Source organism: Danio aesculapii, chromosome 10 (assembly GCF_903798145.1).
Source record: "Danio aesculapii chromosome 10, fDanAes4.1, whole genome shotgun sequence".
Classification (NCBI taxonomy): Eukaryota; Metazoa; Chordata; class Actinopteri; order Cypriniformes; family Danionidae; genus Danio; species Danio aesculapii.
The window spans coordinates 33,997,879-34,018,612 of NC_079444.1; the positions used below are offsets into that span (position 1 = coordinate 33,997,879).

Here is a 20,734-nt window from a genome sequence, read left to right on the forward strand (position 1 = left end):
TAGAACACGATTTAAATCAGCCTTTAGGCTCGATAGTCACTCACTCCTGTTGATGTCGTCAATCTGGCAACCTGCGCTTGCGTTTGCGCGTGTGTTTTGATCCAGGAATGCAAAACCTAGTTCAACCACTGGGTGTCAAACATACAGCACCTTTAAGTCAGCAAGATTTTTTTACAGTGTAAAAGTAGTACAGGGCACTTTATTGTCACAGAAAAAAAAAGGTTCATAACGTTATACAGAATTCTAAAAAACGTTCCCTGTTAGCCGGGAATGCAGGAATAACATCAGAATGAAAGCAGCCGATGCAGATCTAAGAGAGTCATTTGCGGGCTGAGGTGAGTTTTAAGGACACATGACCTGTGTTTTTATATAATCAGAGGTCTTGCCTGCTCAATCAAAACAAGAATGCCTTTGATTGTGCCCTGCGCCCCGTGGCATCCGTGCCTGCTGCTGCTCTCTTTCATGGCGCACTGCCTGTTGTCACGTCGAGGTGATCAGGAATGAAAGGATTAGATGCCATAGCAGCGTAACACAATGCAGAGGTGATCGCTGTGTGTTTGTTTGGGGCTTTTTTTGTTTTATTCTGTTGTTGTGTGATTTATTTTGCTTCAAGGTTTTTTATTGTTTCTGGCACCTTTTGTGTAGGGTCAGTCTTTTGGTTGTTGCGGGGATCATCAGATATTAGCGGTATGTGTTAATTAAAGTCGCGACTTCACAGCAGTTCCTTATTCCCACGCCTCGCACTCAGGCCTACCCAGAATCCCCTCTGAGCTATAGAAGGTCACTTTAATGTTCTGCAAAACAAGCCCAGTGGTTGGGCTCATTGTGAGGACTTCATTAGCTACTACTGAACTGAGAACAGTACTGATTTTTGGTAATGTTGAAGAATGGCAGGATGTTGAGGTTAACTAAATGCAAGTCATTGTGAAAGAGCAGTTGTTAATATATTTGATGTAATTCATTAATTATACATACAGTTGAAGTCAAAATGATTAGCCCTCCTGTAATTTTTATTTTTTATTTTATGTTTTTTTATATATTTCCCAAATGACATTTAACAGAGCAAGGAATTTTTCCACAGTATTTCCTATAATATTTTTTTCTTCTGGAGAAAGTCTTAATTTTATATTGGCTAGAAGAAGCTTTTTTAAATTTTTTTCAACCATTTTAAGGTCAATAATATTTGCTCCCTTAAGCAGTATTTTTTGTGATTGTCTACGGGAAAAAACATTGTTATACAATGACTTGCCTAATTACACTAACTTGTCTAATTAACCTAGTTAAGCCTGTAAATTTCACTCTAAGCTAAATATTTGTATCTTGAAAGATATCTAGTAAAATATTATGTGCTGTCATCATGGAAAAGATCAAATAAATCAGTATTAAAACTATTATGTTCGTAAATGTGAATACTATAATGTTCGTAAAAAAAAATATCCTTTCCGTTAAACAGAAATTGGGCAAAAAAATTCATGAGGGTTAATAATTGAGGAGGGCTAATAATTCAGTCTTCAACTGTTTATTCATTCATTAATTTTTTTTTCGGCTTAGTCCCTTTATTAATCAGGGGTCACCACAGCGGAATGAACCGCCAACTTATCCAGCACATGTTTAACAAAGCGGGTGCCCTTCCAGCTGCAACACATCTCTGGGAAACATCCATACACACTCATTTACACTCGTACACTACGGACAATTTAATCTACTCAATTCACCTGTACCGCATGTCTTTGGACTGTGGGGGAAACCGGAGCACCCGGAGGAAACCTACGCGAGCACAGGGAGAACATGCAAACTCCCCACAGAGACACCAACTGACCCAGCCGAGGCTCGAACCAGCCACCTTCTTGCTGATAGGCGACAGCACTACATACTGCTCCAACGCATCGCCTGAACTGTATGTTATTGTGCAAATTTTTGAGGTTTAAAACTCCTCAAGGTTAGTTTTCTTTCATCAGAAATGTTAAAACAGAAATATTGTGAACTATTTTTATAGAACTTTTCTATTTCAGTCATTCATTTAATCTATTAATGTGTGTATAACTAAATTCTTCAGCATCATTACTCCAGTTTTCATGATCTTTCAGAAATCTTTTTGCTCAGTGCTCAGTGGCTGCTTTAGAAAATCTATTATCATGTTTTGCCAATATTTTGTAGGAAAAAAAATGTTAGTAAGAGGTGCTACCATGGATGAAGGGTTTTCAGTGGGCATCTTGATGTCAAAATGACATCAGCAAACACGTCCAAAAACCAATCAAAGTGCAAATCAATTTGATGTCAGAGCCTTGATGTCTGTTTGACAGGCAACAGGTCGAGGCAGGCTGCAAAACAAACATAAACAGTAAAACAAACAAAATGTCAAAACACTGTAAGACAACACAGGAAAACACATCTGAAATGCTCACTACAGAAAACAACACAGTGTTGCTCTGAGACAAAGAATAATGCATATCATTTCCCAAATGAATTTTTCACATTTCCTATAATATTTTTTCTTCTGGAGAAAGTCTTATTTGTTTTATTTTGGCTAAAACCATTTTAAGGTCAATTTTATTAGCCCCATTAAGCTATTTTTTGATTGTCAAAAGGAAAAACCATCATTATACAATGACTTGCCTAATTACCCTTACTTGCCTAATTAACCTAGTTAAGTCTTTAAATTGCACTTTAAGCTGAAAAAATGTTAATAAGAGGTGCTAAAATAAGTGAAGGGTTCTCAAGCCTATTTCACACTGCAAGTGTTAGCAGAGCATGAGCATTATTTTTTCGGTGTCCATGTTAACAGATTAGAGCTTTCATACCGCACGCAGAAGCAGCGCGTCAGTGCGAGGTGTGAGCGCCGCTGAAGAAGCAGTGACTCGCGCTCAATTAAAGTGACAATGCATTAAATATGACCAAAAACACATTAAATGACAGTAAAAAGTAGCATTTTTGGCCAATAAATGCATCAATAATATACACTGATTTTTATATATTCAATTAAATGAACTTAAACAATTTAAAACTACAACAAATATTTATTTGGGCCCAAACTACAAAACCAAATGTAAAACAACTTTAGTATTAGTTTTGTTTTTGCACACTAGTTTGATCATGTATATATATTATTATAATATTGTATACATATTATTATAACTGTAGGCCTAAAACATCCTGACAATCAAAAACAAAATGACATGAAATCACAGGCAATTGTCCTCTGAGTGCACCAGACATGAATGACACTTTTCATAGAGCTTGAGAAGCATACAGTTCTTTAGGATCTATAAAATTTGTAAAATAAAGACTTGCAGATTAAGAAAACAACAGCATAGGAGGAAGTTGCTGTGGGCCTTGTGCAGATGAAAGTAAAAAAAAAAAAAAGGACAGTATAGATAGGTTACTAGATAGCATAGACAGAGATAGATTGATCTGTGCAAAAGCTGCTAATGAGCTGCGCTTGCAGTGTGAAACAGGTGTCAGTGGGCATCTTGATGTCAAAACGACATAAACAAACACGTTCAAAAACACATCAAAATTCAAATCAATTTGATGTCAAAGCCTTGATGTTTATTTGATGTTCACACATTGATGCCATTTTGACCACCAAAATATTGACTCAAAAAAAATTATAATATAAGAAACATTTTATTCATCAGCTTCAATTACAAATTACAATTTTACACTGGATTTAGTATCCCTATTGTAGGGCTGGGCAGATAAACGATATAATATTGAATCGCAATAATATTGATGTCGATATCGTTGATGAGCTCTGCACATTTTTCTTCGATATTGATCCAAGAGCCAATCACACAGCAGAAATCTGTAAAAATCTGAGTAATGTGTAATCTGTTTTTGTCAATAACAATATTTTAAATTGTTATTTAATGAACCCTCTAAATTTTGTAGCTTCGGTCATTGTTGGGAAACTCTTAACGATGGAAGCATTAACAGCTTATATCGAAATTTATATCACTATTGTTCAGTATGGTAAATAATTATCGAGATTGCATTTTTGCCATATCGCCCAGCCCTACCCCATAGTGCATGTAAACTACCTTGATGTAAAAATGACATCAAATTGACATCTAACAATGGCGTCAAAAAAGTGTTTTTAATTTATTTTGACATCAAGTTGACCAGTGTGTAGGAATTTGATGGCGTTAGCTGAAAAAATCCTACAACATTTGCTGACTGAAAAAATCATACCAATTTATTTTATCTTAATATAGTACATTTACTAGAAATTTACCATCATAACAATTTAGTAGTTTTTAAACCCTCACAAACAATCATAAAAACTCATGTAATGTCATGTTGCATGCACGCTAATGCCAATAATTGCACAGCATTATTATTTTTTTAATTCCTTTGCCGCTTGCATGGACCTGTCTGTTGTTAATCATCTCTTTGTGTGAGGTGAAAGCCCAAAGCTTTATTTAACTCTGTCGGTGCGAGCAAACAAACCGAACAAACATCCACAGTTGTGACACGTGGGGCTTTTCCTGCCTATGACAGCATGCTTGGCTGCCCTGCTGAGCGCTGTTTCTTGATAGCAGCCTTTGCACTCAGTAAAAAGACCTCATCATGTCTTTCTCTGATTGTTTCTTTGTGTGAGTGTGATTCTAAACACACTGACCACTTATTGAACTAGGGATTAGTATATGTGCAACTTCTATAAGCTACCTAGAATCTTTGGGATGTAAATTGCGGATTGTGTGGACTTTAGGGTAACTATAGACCAGTGTTTCCCAACCCTGTTCCTGAAGGCACACCAACAGTACACATTTTCAACCTCTCCCTAATCAAACACACCTGAATCAACTTATCATAACATCAGAAGAGACGCCAACACCTGAAGTTAATGGGTCAGATAAGGGAGACATCCAAAATATGTACTGTTGGTGTGCCTCCAGGAACAGGGTTGGGAAACACTGCTATAGACAATATATTGCTGAGTGTTTTTGCGCTTGTCTTGACTTGCTTAGGCTTGTCAGGATTAAAAATGTGAAAGTACAACAAGCCAGTAGGTGGCAGCAAGTTTACTGAATCATTCAATTGATTCATTCAAAACATCTGATTCATTTAGAAACAAAGCAAGTGACTCTTTAATCAAACCATTGTTCGATGATTGTTCATGTGCCAGTGATCCATTATCACCAATATTTGTTCTGGATCGAAACACCACAGTGTTGCTCTGAGACAAAAAATAATGCAAATGATTATAACAGTAATTAAGGTTGAGTATTATTGTTAACAATAAACACTGCACACCTCTTCTGTACATACAATCCGCTACAGTTTGGGGCTAAAAATAACACCGGGGCAGTAAAAGCACTAACACATTTAACATTGTGATTATGGGAAATTAATTAAAATAGTCTCAAAGTGTAACGCAGAGGGGTTGACAATAAGGGGTCAGATCCAAATGCAGCTTTATTTATGAGTAGTCTGGCAGGCAAGGTAGTACAGGAGCAAACGGTAGCATAAAGGTAGAGTGGTCGTAATAACCAACACTATCTTACCTCAATTTGTAACTTTTTGATTTAATGGATAATTAATCTGAATTCGTACAATCTCATTCATAGGTTTTAGTATGATTTGCTCATCCCCTAATGATGGTTGGGTTTAGGGGTGGGGTTTGGTGCCATGCCTCCTTTTAAAAATCATAAATTTTTGTGTGACTGAACTTGTATGAATTTGTACAAATTAGCCATTAACTGAAATTGTTACGTTTCCTGTAATAACAGGCGAGAGGTCGAGGCAGGCAGCAAAACAAACATAAACAGTAAGGGTGCTTTCACAACTGCCTTATTTAGTTCGGTTGAATCGCACTAGAGTTCGGTCAGGATGTGAGTGTGAGTGGTGTGTATATGTCCATGTAATCAGTCATGATGAGCTTCAGCTGTGTGCGTGTAGTCAAGAGGCGACCTAAAACCGGTGTGTGACTGCAAAGCATGATGAGATTTGTAGTTCCGTTCAGTGGCAGATGTTATGTGTAGAGTGCACTCTACTGTGTCTGGTGGGCAGTCAACTTGGTGACTGTGATAAATGTTATTCATGAGCCAGTGATTCCTTCATAAATAGATTTGTTCTGGATTGAATCACCTAAACATTGCTCTGAAACAAATAATAATGCGTATCATTAAAAAAACAGTTACATTACGGTATTATTGATTATTGTAGATGAAGTTCTTATGAAGTAAAATGGACAATTTATGCAAGGAATTGAACATTGTTTACATGTACTGATGCTGAGGCTGTGAATTAAAGTTGATGATGTTGTAAATAATCTCAGTTCTTTGCATAAAATGTGCGTTTTGCTTCATGAATCGATCTATCACCACCAGAAGATATTAGTATTATTCCTATTCTTTTGTCGTACATGTTTTTTTTGTTTTAGTTTTTTTTTTTACTCTCAAAGTGCTAGCTGCCGTAGACTTGTCAAAAAATCATTAACAAAAATGCAACAAATTGACTTTTAAATAATTTGGCATAATTTAAATAATAGGACTGTGCGATTTGGGGAAAATATCTAATTGCGATATATATATTTTTAAAATTATTATTATTTATTTATTATTTTTATTTATTTATTTTTTGATATTGTGTTTTGATATTTTTGATATTCACTGATATTGTATTTTGATTTGATTTGCGTTTTAATTTTGTAGTCAAGTTTCAGCTCAATAATCTGTATCGTAGCTTCTTACTGCTAAAATGCAGTGAGTGTTAATTAAAAAAGGGAACTGAAAAGATATTAACTCACTTAAACCTTTATTGAAATTAAGTTTTATATATTCAGAAATGAAACACTCATTTTTAATCTAGAGCAAACAGTGAACACAAATAAAATGACCTTACCTTTATGTAAACAAGTTGAGCTCAAAAGAAGAGATGCAAAAAACAAAAGAATAATAATTATAAAAATACAGAACACTCAGCAAACTAACTTGGCCGAAACAACTCTAAAAATTGTACTTTGCTGTTGCTAGCTACTAGATGGAGTTTCACTTGTAATACTTTTAGTTGACTTTTTAGCAAGACACTCCTCATAAAGCTGTCTGTGGTGCAATAATTCTACGACAGCTCTTACAAAAGACCTGTTTTTGTTCGCTGTCTGTGACTTTGAAACCAAAATATTCCCATATTACTGATGTCCTGTCTTTCTTTGATATTAATTTGTCTATTAATGCTTCTAAAGCTGCAAATGTCTAATTGGGCAGAACGAAATCGTGCTCACTCAACTGGCTAGTAAGACTCTCTCACACACAGACAGCAGTGGGCGGGGGAAATTAAACAATACATATATATTTCAAGTCATAGCCTCTTGCGATTAGCTAATTGCCACGTTTTAAATTGCTAATTGCCACGTTTTAATCGCACAGCCCTACTGGTCAAAACTGTAGCGATTTGCACATTAGTCCAATATTTATAATCTACAATATCTAGTAATACAGGGATAATTAGTTTTGAATGTATATGATTTACTGACTCTCAATAATGCTAGTAGTTGCTGATCAACATTACAATTTCAGTTTAAATCTTCTTTAATGTTCTACTGAAGACATGCTGTTAGGTGTAACAGCAGTTTGCAAGTATGCCGCCAGGGGGCACAAAGGGACAGGATGCGAACGAAAAGAAAAATACAGTAGCTGTAAAATACCCTGCTTCTTGTAAATGAAGATGAAATAAAGAAACAAAGCATTATACAGTAATTCCTTCATAAATCATTAAACTTGTTAACGGCAAGCACGGCGGGGAACATAATGTTGACATCTGTCAAAAGTTTTTTATTTAAAATAAGCTATGCATTGGAAATGTGTCTACATAGCATAAACTGACTTTAAAAAAGGAAGAGCGGTCTTATTTTCCATGTGTCCCATTAATGCAAGCTTCAGAGGAGCAGAGGAAATGACATTTATGTGACACATGAGTGTGCTGTGAGGAGAATTTGTCTCTCAGACTTGGACTCTGTGTTTGTCAGTGGTATTATTGTGTATCAGTAATTCATACCCCTCAAGGGAAAGCTAATCACTGGAGATTGTATGGTAGACCAAAGTGTGAGGAATTCCTGTCCCCCTGCCAGCGACGGGTTCAAACTGTTCAGACAGTTTTGGATGGGAAACATACAGAATAAAAAACAAAAAAAACAAGCAGGGATTTTAACATATTGTTCTTGTGGAAATATGGTTGGCGACACATCCACATGTTTCAGAAACAGATTTTGTGCCTCGTTTTTATTCTTTTACACTCAGTCATGTGTGAAATGGTAGTTAGCGGAACAGCATGTTGGCATTTTCTGCTGGTACACAAAAACACTGATCGAGAACATCTTTCATCGTCTCAGCCTGCTGTTGTTTCCACATCATGGTGATTTATGCAGATACACGTACAGCACACTGTTAAAGAAATGGTAAATAAATAGCTCATGGTTAAATTGTGTTTTCCATTTATCTTCGCTTCTGAATTACATTATGGGATCTTGATCTCTGTTCTGACAACTTTTGATGTTAGATTTGTAAATTGTTTTGTAAATAATTGGTCAAAAACTGTGTAATGAGCTGCCAGCACTTTATGTGGATTATATTTTAAATATAATCCGTGTTTCCCTGACCACCATATTAGGGGGGCACCCCGCCCCCACAACGGCTTTCCCCGCCCCCTTGAAATTAAGTTAATTGTGTTTTATATATAGAGCCAGATCACAACTTCACACAACAACATGGGATTTCCATCTCTACATGGGTGCGCGATTACACATTTCTGCTCTCTGAATCGCACATGGTGGAGTTCTACACAGCCACTCTCTGCTGTATGGGAATGAGAGTGCTCACACCACATCTGACAGGACCAAAGACGCTCCTGTACATTATGCATAGCCTACAGCACCCACAAGACAGGTAAATAATTATGCGTAATTCGCTCGTCACAGCAGCTCTGTTTAGTTTATTGGTGCGACTCGCGTGAGTGATGCTCTCTTTGTTGCAATTGCAGCCATTGTATCTTCAGTGTTTTGAACTGCTGTGATGTGTTTGCTCCTATCTAGTGTCTCACCCATCGGTTTTTATACCGGCTCGAGATCCCCAAAATAATTAAAATACTCAGAAATCATGGCGACGAGACTATATATCCAAGAGAACAGATTGTGAGAGGCACTGTGATGGTCTAAGTATTACATTTCTTATGTTAAATGAATAGAGCAGTAAAGATATAGCTAGTGCAAATCCCTCTCTGAGAGATCTGCTGTCAATAGTTGGAGACCAGCAAAATATTTGAATGGTCCTGCATGTATTTAGGCCTTTTTACATGTATAACAACTGAAAGTTCTGTTTTGACTGTATTGTAAATTCACCAAAAGCTGGCTGGAATTATTAGATAAATAAAACTTTATTTTTTAACATGAATATTTAATAATCTAAATACACTCATTGCTATAAACAGTAGTTTATAGGCCTGTTTACGTTTAATAAAGAAGGATTATTTATAGGTGTGCATTTTCATTCTTATGCATCAAACATACGCTGTTCTTGATTGAGACATGTTGAATTATTCTTTCATCATTTGTAGTGTTTCCAAATTGCATTGTAATTTTTCATAACAATTTTTATATCTGTTACATTATTTTCGGTGGCGGTTGATTCTACTTTCAATATTCAACCCATGATATCCCACAAAAACATAGATCCAAACATGGGGTCCTGCATTGAATGCTGTCAGCCGGATAACTTAAGAGTTAGTTCAATGCAAATAAATGGACAGAAGGGAAAATTTAGTTCTTGGGCAACTGGTATGGTGGCTAGTTTCTTTAGCTACAGCATTCCTATAACTGTTCCGTGTGAAAGCCATTTGATTAGTCGATAACGCTCAAAAAAATATCAAGAGAGAAACTGATGTAAAAAAGTATCAAGTGTTGAATAGGAAGATGAGGGCAGGGCGATGACATCATAGAGAGAGGGAGGATGTTACAGAGTGAGAGAGAAAGGACAGCAGAAAGAGAAAAAGGCAGAGGAGGATACAACTGGACCCAATGCTGACTGAACACCATTTTGGACTTTAAGAGAGCTTGGAGGAAAGGGGATTCTCTGATCTGGGGGACACACGCATGTTTGCTGTGCATAAAAAAGTGATGAGAACAACCAGTAAGTGTGTTTGTGTTTCATGTTGAGTGTTTTGTTTTGAGAAAGTTTTCTGCAGACTGCTTTCCATTCAGCCAATGTGTAATTTAGCTCAAGTATGCAGAGAATCTTGTGTGAATAGGATATAATTGTCGGATTGTGGTGAGGTCACTTCCTGACCTGTCCATTTTTATGAGGGCTTATTTTGAGAGATGCTTTGTTTTCCTTCTCTTGCTTTCACACTGCAGGCTAATGTGGCCCAAATCTGACTTTTTTTGCCCACATGTGACTCAGATCCATTTCTGTCGTGGCAGTGTGAACAGCCCAAACTGCATGGTTTCTGATCTTTTCGATTCTGATTTGTGTCACTTTCATATGTGGTATTAAATATGATACCCATCTGATGTTTTGCATTTTTTCCTAGTTTTAGGTCGATATTCGTATTTCTGGCTCTTACTACAAACAGGCAGTTAATCTGTAGTGAAATGGCACACAGGGCAAATACCCCAAGAAAGTTAATCCTCTATGGCATGGTGTTGCCCTTAGGCAACAAACCATTTTTTTGGCCTACAAAACCCCTTTTTTTTTTTTTTTTACATTTTTAAAAAATGTAATATCACAAAAAAGTCTAATAAGTTGGTGACCTATGAAATTTGAGGTGAGTGTGGATTGGATCTGTACTCTGGGGGCAAAAGAGCCAATTTGGGACCATAGCCAGCTTGAGCACACTGCAAGTAGAATGTAAGATGGATTTAATTTTTTTACATTTTTAAATTTAAATATCTTTATATTTAAAATATGTAAGATGTGCATGGATATGTGAGGAAGCATGTTTGACTGAGAAAAGACATTTTTTGTTATCTATATACTAAAATGGTAGTTTTCAGGGCAACATTGTGCAGTAAGGCAGTATACATATATATATATATTTTTTCTTTTACTGTAAACTATTACTTGCAGGACATGGATGTTGAAACATTTTACGGAGGTAAAGAACAAAATTGAGCTATTAGGCTCATTCCTTCTGACAGCCAGCTTGAAGAGTCACATTAGCCATGTTTCCATTCAAAGATGCAAATTAAACTTGCAGTAAGCCATAGTTCTGCACAGTTTATCTTTAACCCTGATTAAACTAATTCAGTTCTTTGGGCTTATTTAAAACCTACAGTTAGTGTGTTGAAGCAGGGAACTAAACTCTTTAGGGCTGCTGTGGAGTTTGATGTGCATCTGGATTGATATTGCTTGCTGATATTATGTTAAATTAACACTTTTTCTAATGCATTTATGGATTGTTTGTACCTCATTTCACATATATTAATATACAGAAAACATTGGTGTTAATTGCATATAATTGCATGTTGTTGCCCTGAGGCAACAATCCAAAATCCGGTGGGTGGGCTAGGGGGGAGCACATTTTATGATTGATTTATTATATGGGACCCCCAAGCACCTAAAAATATTGTTTTCCTCCTAAAACAAAAATTCATGCCTAAGAGGGTTAAGGTTGATCATTTTGCTAATTTTTTTTTACAACTACAGCTGCCGCTCATTACTAATCATTAACCTTTAACCAAAGAAAACACCGTTCAGTTAGATTTAATAAATATTTATACCACCATAATAAAATTTCATATATAAAAATTAATAAAATACTGCATACATGATATATTTCACGTAAATAATAATACATTAACTAAACCGTTCATGTTAAAGTTTCAGTTTCATTTTGATTAGTTTTTGACAGGAAATGGTCTATGTTGTTTATGACAAATTAAAATGAATTAATAGTAATTCATCAGACTCAGCAAACAATATCATTATGAGGACTGACCCGGCATGCACCAGCCTTTACAGTAACACTTCTATCAGTTTAGGACCATAATCTGTTCACACTGGAAATCTGATATCGGCCATATTTAAAACAACAGTGTGAACAGCTATGCAAAAAAATCTGATCTGCAGTGTGAACGTAGCCTTATTTTGTCCTAATGATTATTCTCAATGAACTGTGGTGTGAAAGGATTCTGACAGAACAGAAAAATGCAAGGGTTCGCATTTTAAAAGAGAGGTTCACTCAATAAAGAGAGATTCCTGTTATTTACTTGCAGTCTTTGAGAGAAAATAAAAGTTTTGATGTTTGAATAATGTGTCTGCTTCAATTTGGGTATAAAAACACAAGTTAATAAAGACTATTTAAATACATTTAAAAGGGTCCTTGCTGACAATAAATAAAAACCTAGTGATTAGAAGGAAAATGTTAAATGATTCAGATTTTAAAATGACAAATTATTTCATTTGGGGGCTGCATGGTGGCGCAGTGGGTAGCACATTCGTCTCTGGTTCCAGTCTCGGCTGGGTCAGTTGACGTTTCTGTGTGGAGTTAGCATGTTCTCCTGTGTTTGTGTGGGTTTCCTCCGGGTGCTCTGGTTTCCCCCACAGTCTAAAGACATGTGATATAGGGGAATTGGGTAAGCTAAATTGTCCGTAGTGTATGTGTGTGTATTTCATTTGGAGCCTCACTGGGATTCCTATAGGGATAGTTCTAGGGCTGGGCGATTAATCGAAAAGTAATCAAAATCGAAATTCAGATTCTATATTCGATATTATTTTCAGAGATGATTTTTTTCATTTACTTTCCCCACGTGTCACGTGACCACGCTCTGTTAAAGGCTGTGGCTGATTTGTACTTCTGCAGCCACATCTGATCCCTGATCAAGTAAGACGATGGACTCATTCTTTAGCCTTACTTTACACTACACTGACGAAGATTGGAAGCTGCGCCAGAGATGCCTTTAGACGGCAAAAAACTTGTCAGTGAATTATGAGGGCAAAAAATAAATAAATAAATAAAATAATTGTTCAATAATCGTGAATATTGTTATTCAATACAATGCAATAAAATTGTTCAATAATGATAGTTCACCCAAAAATGCACATTTACTTATTATTTACTATCCCTTAAGCATTTTCAAACCTTTATTTGGTTCTTTGTTCTGATAAACTCAAAAGATATTTTGAAGAATGCAGGAAACCTGTAACCATTGCCTTCCATAGTATGAAAACAAACCCTATGGAAGTCAACGGTTACAGGTTTCCAGCATTCTCTGAAATAATTTATTTTGTAATTATTTTGTATTTACAGATGAAAGAAAGTCAAATCGGTTTAAAACAAATAAAACGTTTGTTTCTCAGATATCTTTTTCCCAGATTGTAACAGATCAATAAAAAACACTGAAGAATCATATCATTGTGTCTTTTCAGAAATCGAGGCAAAGGAGGCATGTGACTGGCTGCGGGCGGCGGGATTCCCACAGTATGCCCAACTTTATGAGGGTAAGAAATGGGATTAATATCTATAAACATACACACAGATGTCAAAGGATCTCTGGTTGATTCTGCGCTGCAGCTGTGAGGTTAAGTGAGGGTAAAAAATCAGGAATGCGGTGGGTCAAGAGCAAGAGCTGACTGCCTCTGCTTCGAGCTGGAGGTCACACCTCATCCCATCCTCTGCTCGATTATTCCCGATCACTTCAAGAATGATAAATATACAGATAAATGTATTTAAGTCCACACTGTTGGGAGTGATCTGTTTATTTTAAAGGATAGTTCAACCAAACATTCTGTCATCTTTTACTCTCCATTTACTTGTTCAAAGCCTTTTTCTGTCTTCTGTTAGAAGATACTTTGAAGAAAGCTGAAAACCTGTAACCATTGACTTCCATAATATTTGTTTTTCCTAATATGGACGTCATTGGTTGCAGGGTTTCATCTTTCATCAATTATCTTGTTTTTTGTTCAACAGAAAAAAAAATGACAAAGGTTTATTACTTCTTTTTATTTTCGTTTTTGGGTGAACCCCTCCATGTCTCTGCAGGGTGTTTTCACACTTCTAGTTTAAAAAAGTCAGTGAAGTGAGAGTGTCAAGCTTTGTTTGGGTGGAAATGTCCAGCAGTGAAAGGGGGAAGGGTTTGCATGAAAAGGGGTGTTTCATTTTGTACATAAAAAGGCTAATTTGCACACCGGCAACCCAAACACAGACACAGGGGAGATGGACAGCCATTCGGAGAGCAGCGTTTACAGCGGATCTGAGAGCTGTGTGGAAGTGGAGGATTTGTCTCTACCAGATTCCCCTCAGTCACATTATTTGGTTGATGACAGTGCAGGTCCACTGCGTTATTAGTTTAAACCTTTCAACACAATCACGCCCATGAATGCAGGTGAAAGTGAAGAAGCTCATGACGAGGCGAATATTGAAGTCTTATTTATTTATTTAAAACAAAGCATTTTCAGACCATAATATTGTTGTAATATTACTGTAAAATACTTAGTCATTTCACTAAGTAATGTCTTCAAAAACTGAAAGAGTACTGTTGACGATACAATCTAGGGTTGGGCGATGTCGACCAATTTGGCATCGTATGATGTCTAAAATAAAACATCGATGGCATCTTTGTCACAGGCGGTTGTGAATTAATTACTTATGAATAATTAATTCATTCATAACGAATTCATTATTTGTTGCCTACCATATCAACTATCTGACCCGCATGGTCTTTATTTTACCCATAATCAAATCATAAATAAAGAAGTTACACACAAATGACCACCTGTCAATCATTTTTTCCGCGGGACTCTGGCATGAACAGACAGAGTGATCTGTGTCGTAATAATGGTGTCGACAAACTTTGTTGGTAAAAAAGGTGCACGACCAACAGCAACCAACCAACAGTATTTGAGGTTTTCACTAAAATTACTAAGTACAAGCGTGAAAGCGAAAGATTGAAGCAGTGTACTGACCCGCTGACTGACTGGACCCACTGTCCCAAACGCATGACAGTGTGTGTGTGGTCACGTGATGTGCATTTTCAGCGGTAGTGTGGACGGGAGGGCTGTTCAGAAATGCTAGGTGAAACGCTAGAGTGGTCGTGGATAATTTTCGTTCTAAAATGCCATTTAAAAACTAAGACGTATTAGTGTAAATGGGGCCTCAGTGTGTAGTTTTCGCGAGCGGATTTGCAACAGGGGCGGGGCGGAGGATCGCGATGCCGCCTCAGCATCATGGTGTCTATCGGCCATTGGCGATGGACGATGGCATCGTCTATCGACCCAAACCTAATATAATCTAAACTTCTCTATCCGAATATTGTAGTAAAATTACTGTAAACTTAGTAACTAAAGCATTTTGACTAAGGTATGTATTTAAAAACTGAAAGAGTACTGCTGACGATACTAACTTTGCCATCTGGAGAAACATAAACAACTAACATTGATCACACAATTACCAAATCCGTAGAGACAGGACAATCAACTTGAACTGGAACCGCATCGTTTTTTTAAAAGAAGACGAGTGGCAAATCTGGATTTCACCATTTCCAGATTCGAGAAGCTCTCGGGTAAAAAAAAATCCTTATGAACATAATTGTGTCGCCTGTTAGCAGACCACTGTAATCCAACTGCTTGGGTCCACGCACCAGCTGTGCTCTCATCGCTGGCAAATGGAAACAAAACCCACACTGTGGCACATTTATAAACACAACACTGATAACCCATGTCTCTGAACAATTCTTCTACTAGTTTTAATTACGGTTGGCAACACAACGTGGCGTCTCTCTGAACACTCTAACAGCACTGATTGATTTGATCCAAGTCTTTCTTATTAATTAATGCTGAAAACTCAATGACGTCACTTTGTATCAGCGGGTACAGACAGCCAATCTCCATGCTGGAATTTACACAATGATCTCTTGGCCGTGATGTAGCTTCAAAATTTCTTTTTAAACTGAAAACGAATTTGCAAAAAACAACACAAAAACAACCAATTTTCACTTTTTAGTGAAATAAATGTGTCCTAATAGTGTTTTTAGCAACGTGAGACACATGCATGACTGTCAATGTTCATAAAATGTGTTTGGGTGTTTCGTGACTCTTTAAGCTGCAGACTGCATTTTCAATATGATTATGATCAATTGACTCTTTAGGTTTTTCAAAGTCACAAAGGAAAAAACAGATGCTATTGGTAAGATGAGATTCTTTAAATGATGGTAGAAATCCTAAATGCGTAGATTAATGTAAATACCAGGTTTCTTTTTTGATGTTCTTGTTGTATTTTAGCACATTTAACAGATGCCTGTTTTATGAGGAAATAATCATTAATAACAGTATAGCAATCATAATCAGTGCAGCGGAATAAGGATACCTTTATGTAGGGCTGGGCAGATAAACGATATTATATCGAATTGCGATCAAATTTATGTCAATAACAATGATGAGCTTTGGACTTTCTATAGTGATCTAAGAGCCAACCACAGCAGAATTGTGCAACAACGAAAATCTAAAAGTGTGTTGATATTGCCCTACTTTAAGGACAGTCCGGGAGGGGCTTTTTTCACCTTTTTCCCCAGCGTATCTTATTTCCTATTTTTCTATGCTACATCTTGACATCTGTCTTCCCCTGAAATGTGTGATGTTTGTGTATGGTCGGAGGGGTCCAATTTCACTGCATGCAACAGTGTTATGACAAATAAAGGCTCTTCATCATAATGGAGATGTATTGATTTTTTGGCCACAGAAAATTTATCGGCTGAAAATATGTTATGCTATTTAATGGACGCTCTAATTTTTGTGGCCTCAGTCATTGTTGGAGTACTCTTTTAAATCTGGAAGCATTAACAACTGATATCGAAATATTTATCACTATCGTTCAATATGGAAAATGATTATCGAGATTACATTTTTGCCATAATGCCCAGCCCTACCTTTATGCTTTAAACTCATGAGTAAGCCCACACAGAATCTGCGCGCACAGAAATCCGCAGATTTTTAGCCTATCATTGAGTCTATTTATTTACTTTACTAAGTAAATGTGTGTAAATTCATATTTATTCAGTTTTTTAATTAATTTCAGTAATATTTTTGACATATAACGAAAGTGTTCATTTGATTTATTTACAAGACAGTTTGTAAAGTAATATTTTCTGTCTTTTAGTAACTATATTATATGAGAGACTTGCTTTGTTTACCAAATAAGTGGATCTAATTGGATTCATATTGTAAACATTAAATAAAAGTTAAAACGGTATTATTTTTTTATTTCATATATTCAGCTTTTAATTACGATACTTCCAAAATCATTCTGCATAAATCTGCAGATTTTTTTTTACAAAATTCTGTGCAGAAATAGCAAAACATGGCCGCAGATTCTTTCTGGCCCTACTATGAGTTTTCTAGTCTGCTTTACCCAATCATTCACATATAGTACAGTACAGTACAGTACAATTAGTTATGGGTCATCCTAAAAAAAACCTCTGAAAGCAAATCAAAAATGTTTCTCTAGATCTTTATAGCTGTGCTCTAAACTTTTTAAAATGATTTTTTTTATCGTTATACATTTATTTTTTAATGTATAGAATAAAAAGCACATTTACACAGCTGTGCGCTTCATTTGTCAGCACATTTTTTTCTCCCCCTCTTTATCTTTTCTGGTCATTTTGGGGTTGCAGTGAGCTATTTGCAGGCTGGAGTTTCTATCCAAAGGGAGGAAGAGGTCATGGGAAGAAGTCTTCATTATCAGTGTCTTTGCCTCAGTCTTCCGGCCGGAGCAGCGGAGGGTCGAGAGGAGACTGTTCTCTCTTTCTCTGTTCCCCTCTGACTCCTCCTTATGTAGCTTTACGTCAGCCAGCGATAAAATGTCAACAATGCTAAATTTAATGCTCTGTACATTCAAAGCTGTGCTCTCGTGAGAAAGTCATAAAGTGGAAGAAGCTGCATTTGGCCTCATGAGGTCATCACGTTGTAATAAGCTGAATCAGTTTTGATTTAATCTTCCACAATCTGAAATAGTATAATTTTTTATTCTCTTCATCTGTGTTAAGCTGCTTTGACACAATCTACATTGTAAAATGCAGTATAGAAATAAAGATGACTTGACTTAATGATGAAAAACAAACAACCAAACAAACAAACAGTTGAAATCAGAATTATTAGCCCGCCCTTTGAATTTTTTTTCTTTTTAAAATATTTTCTAAATCATGTTTAACAGACCAAGGACATTTTCTTGTGGAGAAAGTCTTATTTGTTTTATTTCAGCTAGAATAAAAGCAGTTTTTAATTTTTTAAAAACCACTTTAAGGTCAAAATTATTAGCCCCTTTAAGCTATATATTTTTCCGATAGTCTACTGAACAAACCATCGTTAAACAATAACTTGCCTAATTATCCTAACCTGCCAAGTTAAACTAATTTGCCTAGTTAAGCCTTTAAATGTCACTTAAGCTGTATAGAAGTGTCTTGAAAAATATCTAGTCAAATATTATTTACTGTTATCATGGCAAAGACAAAATAAATCAGTTATTAGAGATGAGTTATTAAAACTATTATGTTTAGAAATGTGCTGAAAAAATCTTCTCTCCGTTAAACTGAAATTGGGGGAAAAAATAAAAAGGGGGGCTAATAATTCAGGGGTTTTAATAATTCTGATTGCAACTGTAGATTCCACTGGGAAAAACATTTGTGTTCATCTTTATATAGTTGTCACACCTCCCAATGGGCAAAAAGTAAGTTTACCAACCATAATGTTTTTTCCAGCCATCACATTATTATTATTATTATTATTATTATTATTATTATTATTATTATTATTATTATTATTATTATTATTATTATTATTATTATTATTATTATTATGATTATTATTATTATTATTATTATTGTTATTGTTGTAATTGCATTGTAATGATAATAATAATAATAATAATAATTTACTCTCTCTCTCTCTCTCTCTCTCTCTCTCTCTCTCTCTCTATATATATATATATATATATATATATATATATATATATATATATAATGTAATGTAAATGAAACAATATTATTAGTATAGTAACTGTTATTACTTACATTAGTATTTTATTTCATTATCTTTTCATTTTTTTTTTATAGTTTTAGTGTTCATTATATTTCGTTATTTCATTACGTGTAAATAAAAAATATCATGCCGCCCCCTCATCCTGGAATGCTCTTCAGTTTGAACTGAAATTGTCTGAGCTCATCTCGATTAAATCATTTCGCTCTATTCTTTATAACAAACAACAGCAGTCCATTTCTCAATGTATGTGTTTTTTTAATATTGTAATGTGGTATGGCTGAATAACCAAACTGTATTTTTATATTTGTATTCTTTTATTAATCTTTTTTATTAGTCATGTGCTGCAGACCTCTGGTTAAATAAAGACATAATTAATATTATTATTATCAGTGGGTAGCACTGTCGCCTCACAGCAAGAACCGGCTGGGCCAGTTGGTGTTTCTGAACAAAATTTAACAAAATTGGCCATAGTGTATGAGTGTGTGTGTGAATGTCATAGTCCATGGGTGTTTCCCAGTTATGGGTTGCGGCTGGAAGGGCACTGTGTAAAACGTATGCCGGAATAGTTGCCGGTTTATTCTGTTGTGGCAACCCCTGATAAATCAGGATTAAGCCGAAGGAAAATGAATGAATAAATATATATTTAAACTATATATATATACAAGTATAGTAGTAACTTTTGTTATTATTACTCGCATTAGTATTTTATTTTAATATCTTTTGATTTTTTTATACTTTTAGTGTTATTTCATTATTTGTTCTTACTTATTTTTTTTATTAAAAGTAGTTAGAATTAATTAAGAAAACACATCCAGTTGCAATTTTTTTGAAATTGCTAAAACTACTAGTAGTATATAATCATTAGAAAAAATCCATAAATCACTAAAGAAACATCACAGTAATAATGCTAATAAATGTAAAGTTTTTCAAAATTGATATTTTCTTAATAATAATAGTGATAATGATGATAATAATAATAATAACAACAACAACAACAATATTAATAATTAATTATTAGTTGTAATTATTATATATTAGTAATAAAAATTGTTGGAATTAAAAGTCAATTTAGGAATCAAAAAGTTACCTGATAACTATTAATCAATGTTGTTTGTTTATATATATATATATATATATATATATATATATATATATATATATATATATATATATATATATATATATATATATATATATATATATATATATATATATATATATATATATATATGTATAAAATTTATATATTTTTAAAAATTTTTTACTCACATTTGATGCTTAGCCATTGTACATTTTGGGCCCTGTCTTAATTCCTCGCTTTCGGCCTGTCACAATAATAATAATCAATATGACTTATCGCACAACACATGGACATGACCTCAATCATTTTTGATGATGCAATATATATCGCCCTTACATAAAAACAATTTTTGCAACATTTCAGCTGATTGTGTAACATCTCTATTAGTTATTGAAGGTGTCAGTGTCAGTATGGTTAAAATACACCATAGCATTTACTATAAATAACTATAGTATATTTTTATGTGGGTGTCTGACAACCAGAGATGTATAGTAACGAAGTAGAACTACTTCACTACTGTACTTAAGTACTAAAAGGCAGTATCTGTACTTTACTGGAGTATTGTTTTTTTCTCCTACTTCCACTTTTACTTAAGTACATATTTACGATGAGTTTATTACTTTTACTCCGATAGATTTTTTATGAGCTGCATCGTTACTCGTTACTAGAGGTGTCAAAATGGTCGAAATCG

The 20,734-nt window shown here is 35.1% G+C and overlaps 1 protein-coding gene across 1 annotated transcript in view; it reads left to right on the plus strand.

Moving 5' to 3' along the window:
• Window positions 1–20,734, plus strand: part of stard13a (StAR-related lipid transfer (START) domain containing 13a) — an 87,572-nt gene that overhangs the window by 22,489 nt on the left and 44,349 nt on the right. Inside the window, 1 exon segment of the mRNA XM_056466528.1 lies at window positions 13,362–13,433. Coding sequence (XP_056322503.1) covers window positions 13,362–13,433 — 72 coding nt within the window.